The 3,289-nt window shown below is 39.3% G+C and overlaps 1 protein-coding gene across 1 annotated transcript; it reads right to left on the bottom strand.

The window, feature by feature from the left end:
• LOC109707782 (dirigent protein 4) lies at window positions 1,129-1,899 on the bottom strand. Its single transcript, XM_020229314.1, has one exon. It carries the CDS (start codon window positions 1,897-1,899, stop codon window positions 1,336-1,338), a length of 564 nt encoding a protein of 187 aa, XP_020084903.1. The 3' UTR covers window positions 1,129-1,335.

Here is a 3,289-nt window from a genome sequence, read left to right as displayed (position 1 = left end):
TCGGCGTCTGTTTGATGTGCCCGGGCCGGCCCAAATTGGTAACGGTCCCTGGGCGTGACACTATAGAAGCTTGAAATTTCTCATATACTTTTTTCTCGCCTTGTAGAAGAAGAATGTATCATCCGCAAATTAGATGAGGGTAGCTTTGCTCACTTCGGAGGGTCCAATACCCTTGATAAGATTATTAGAAATAGCCTTGTTTGTCATTCGTGCAAGGCACTCTGCAACCAATAAGAAGAGGAAAGGAGATAACGGGTCCCTATGCCGCACTCCTCTCTTCGTTTTTATCCAGTTGGTCGCCTCTCTGTTAACGAAAATAGCTACTTTTGCATAACATACACAAAGTTCGATCCATCCACACCATTTTTTCTCGAATTCCAACCAATGTAAATCATTGAATAGGAAAGGCCAGTAGATCTTATCATAGGCCTTTTTGAAATCTACCTTCACATCGACCCCCTCTATAGCATTCTTACTACATCATCCAATTAGTTCGGAGACTGCTACATATGCGTAGAGATATTCCTCCCCTTCATGAATGCTGACTGGGACAGGGATATCAGGTTGCTTATAATCGGTTCAAGATGGTTAGCCAAGACCTTCGAAAAGATCTTCTGGATCCCATTCAGTAGACTTATGGGTCGATAGTCGTTGACCCGCATAGCCCCTTCCTTTTTGGGGACTAGATAGCTGAAAGTGTAATAAACGGGTGCAGTGGACAGCCTCCTCTCGTACATCTCTTGGAATTGGTTGAAAATATCCCCATTTAGAGTGTCCCAAAAGGTTTGATAGAACTTTAGCGGGAATCCATCAGGGTCCGGCGCCTTATCATTCTTGAGTTGAAAGACCACTTGCTTTATTTCATCATACTGAAGGGTTCAGTTAATCGCGTTTGATTGGGGCAGTTACACGATTTGATTTGAAGAGCTTTGCTCCACTCCCCAGAAGAAATAGAAATCTTTCAAATACTTTCCAGTCAAAATATTTACTTCTTTCTATCTTGTGTGATTCATTAATGAAGGGTTGGAGGAAAGAAATAATATAAAATTCATATCATCACATACAGTCACGGCTTAATCTAATAGGCTGGAAAAAAGTATAATTAATCACACAACAATCTAAAATAAATTATGTCCAACGCGAACAACTCTTTGCAAAATACACACTTTATTTGTGAAAAGTAGAAATATTCCAAACCCTTACAAGTCCAAGTTTGAAGTTTACATGACCAGAACATTCACATAACATTAATATAAGCAACTAGAACAAGAATAATTAATATAAGCAACTACGTACTCAACATCATTCCACCTGATCGATCAACTACTGATCATATCAGTAGTGCAGCAAGGTGACATCGTACTCTATCACGGCGTCTCCGTTCGTCGTGTTCAAGTAGTGCGTGTGCAGCTGCGCGAAGCCCCGGGCCAGGCGGAACGCGCCGCGGCCGCCGACGACGGCGAGCTCCCTGTGCGGCTCCGTCACGGGGTTTCTCGAGAACACCACGAACGAGCTACCGCTGTAGGGCCCCGCTGTGAGCTCGAAGTCGACGCCCAGCACGAGGGACAGCGGTCCCTGGCGTGACGACACGTAGAGGCCCTGTGCGTTGCCGACCACGCCCGAATCGAGCTCGGGCCCCGCCGTCAGGGGGTCGTCGATCACGAACGCGGTGCCGAAGGGCGTCGGGTCGTTCGGGAACCCCGTGTGGTTCTCGCGGTGCGCGACGAGCACCGCGGAGGGCTTGCTACCGCTGAGGGTGTCGTGGAGGAAGAAGTGCACCTTCGTCAGCTTCTCAGCGCCAAGCAGCGGGTGGGCGCCGAGCGCCGGAAAGCGGTGTGCAAAGACGCATACAAAGAAGGCGAGGAGAAGCAGGGTTTGAACTCTCTTTGAAGTAGCCATGTTTTTTATATTTTTGAATATGGTTTATTGCTTTGTGGGCCTTTTATAGGGTTGCCATCATGCGAAGATAACTGAACAGTTCGGTGCGAATTGGCAAAAGTGTATGGAGACCCCTCAGCTATACGTCGCTTTGAAATGGCCCCTTCGCCTTCGAACTTTTTGATTTAGACTTGCCCTCTTAGTTTTCAATTATTATTTGGAATTAAGACATTTTTCTCCGATAATCCGATCAAACTTAATTATGTTAATTAATTCAACTACTTTTCATGAAATAATTAATGGTTACTCACTTATCGATTTACTAAATTAAATAAATATTTAAACGAAAGTTGTAACCTGAATAATCCATTTCTAATTTGTAAATTAACACGGTCAAGCAGAATAAAAAGAGTTAAAGATTTAGCGGTTACTACCGTATTTTTCATATTTTTATAAATGGCCCACTCGACTTAAGTTTGTTTCAATTTTACATTTTATTCAAATAACCGAAGGTTAATAATAGCTAATAAAGCAATTAAATTTAACAAACTTTTCAATATTATAAAAAAGTAAAAGGAAACTTGATTCAAAACAATCAAACTTTAGGGGGCTATTCGAAAATAGCCTTTCCTTCATACATTATTACCAAATACAATGCGCCGAGTCATTTTGGGTAATTTATATTTATATTTTGATAAGTTACTGTATTTGGGCTGATTTAAATTTGGAAATAAATTGATGGAGAAAATCACGTTCGAATACAATTAATTAATGAATGAGCCGTAATTAATTTGAATTTAGCTTTGCTAAGACGACCAAATACATAAGTTTGAATGTACGTTGTTTGATAAAACGACCAATTGCATTGAGTAACAAATTACTACTGCATACAATGCAATTTAATTATACATTATATGCTACTACTAATTAATAAATTAATGCCCACTAGTTATGTTACAGGTGTATTTCGGCGGGTTAATACAATTAAAAGACAGAAGATTGACAAATGAAAAAAATTAAAATTTTTTTAATTTGCCATGAGACATCAATAAATACATACAGTACATGAGAAAAAAAAGTATGAAGAAATTTTATTTTACTTTTTTTTTTCTTGTAAAAGCGATTTGTTTAGATGATAATTGATCATGTCAATATATTTATTCAAAAATGGGAGGGTGGAAAGATGAACCATCGGGTGCCATGTGGTGAATTCTATATAAAATAATATATAGGTATAGATATAAATTGTAGCTAGCTTGTTAATTCACGAATTATTCGCGAATTATTGAAAATTGAAATTAAAAACACTCTGTATGCGATTTATTCTTAAAAAATGGGAATAAAACATGAATTTTTGGGTTAGATTTATTATTCGCGAATAATTCGCGTATACCGAATTATTCGTCTAAAA

The sequence above is a fragment of the Ananas comosus genome, linkage group 3, assembly GCF_001540865.1.
Source record: "Ananas comosus cultivar F153 linkage group 3, ASM154086v1, whole genome shotgun sequence".
Lineage (NCBI taxonomy): Eukaryota > Viridiplantae > Streptophyta > Magnoliopsida > Poales > Bromeliaceae > Ananas > Ananas comosus.
This window is presented reverse-complemented; position numbering and strand designations above follow the sequence as displayed.

Coding starts and splice junctions, on each gene's coding strand:
- LOC109707782 (XM_020229314.1), bottom strand. CDS start 1,899: ATGGCTACTTCAAAGAGAGTTCAAACCCTGCTTCTCCTCGCCTTCTTT.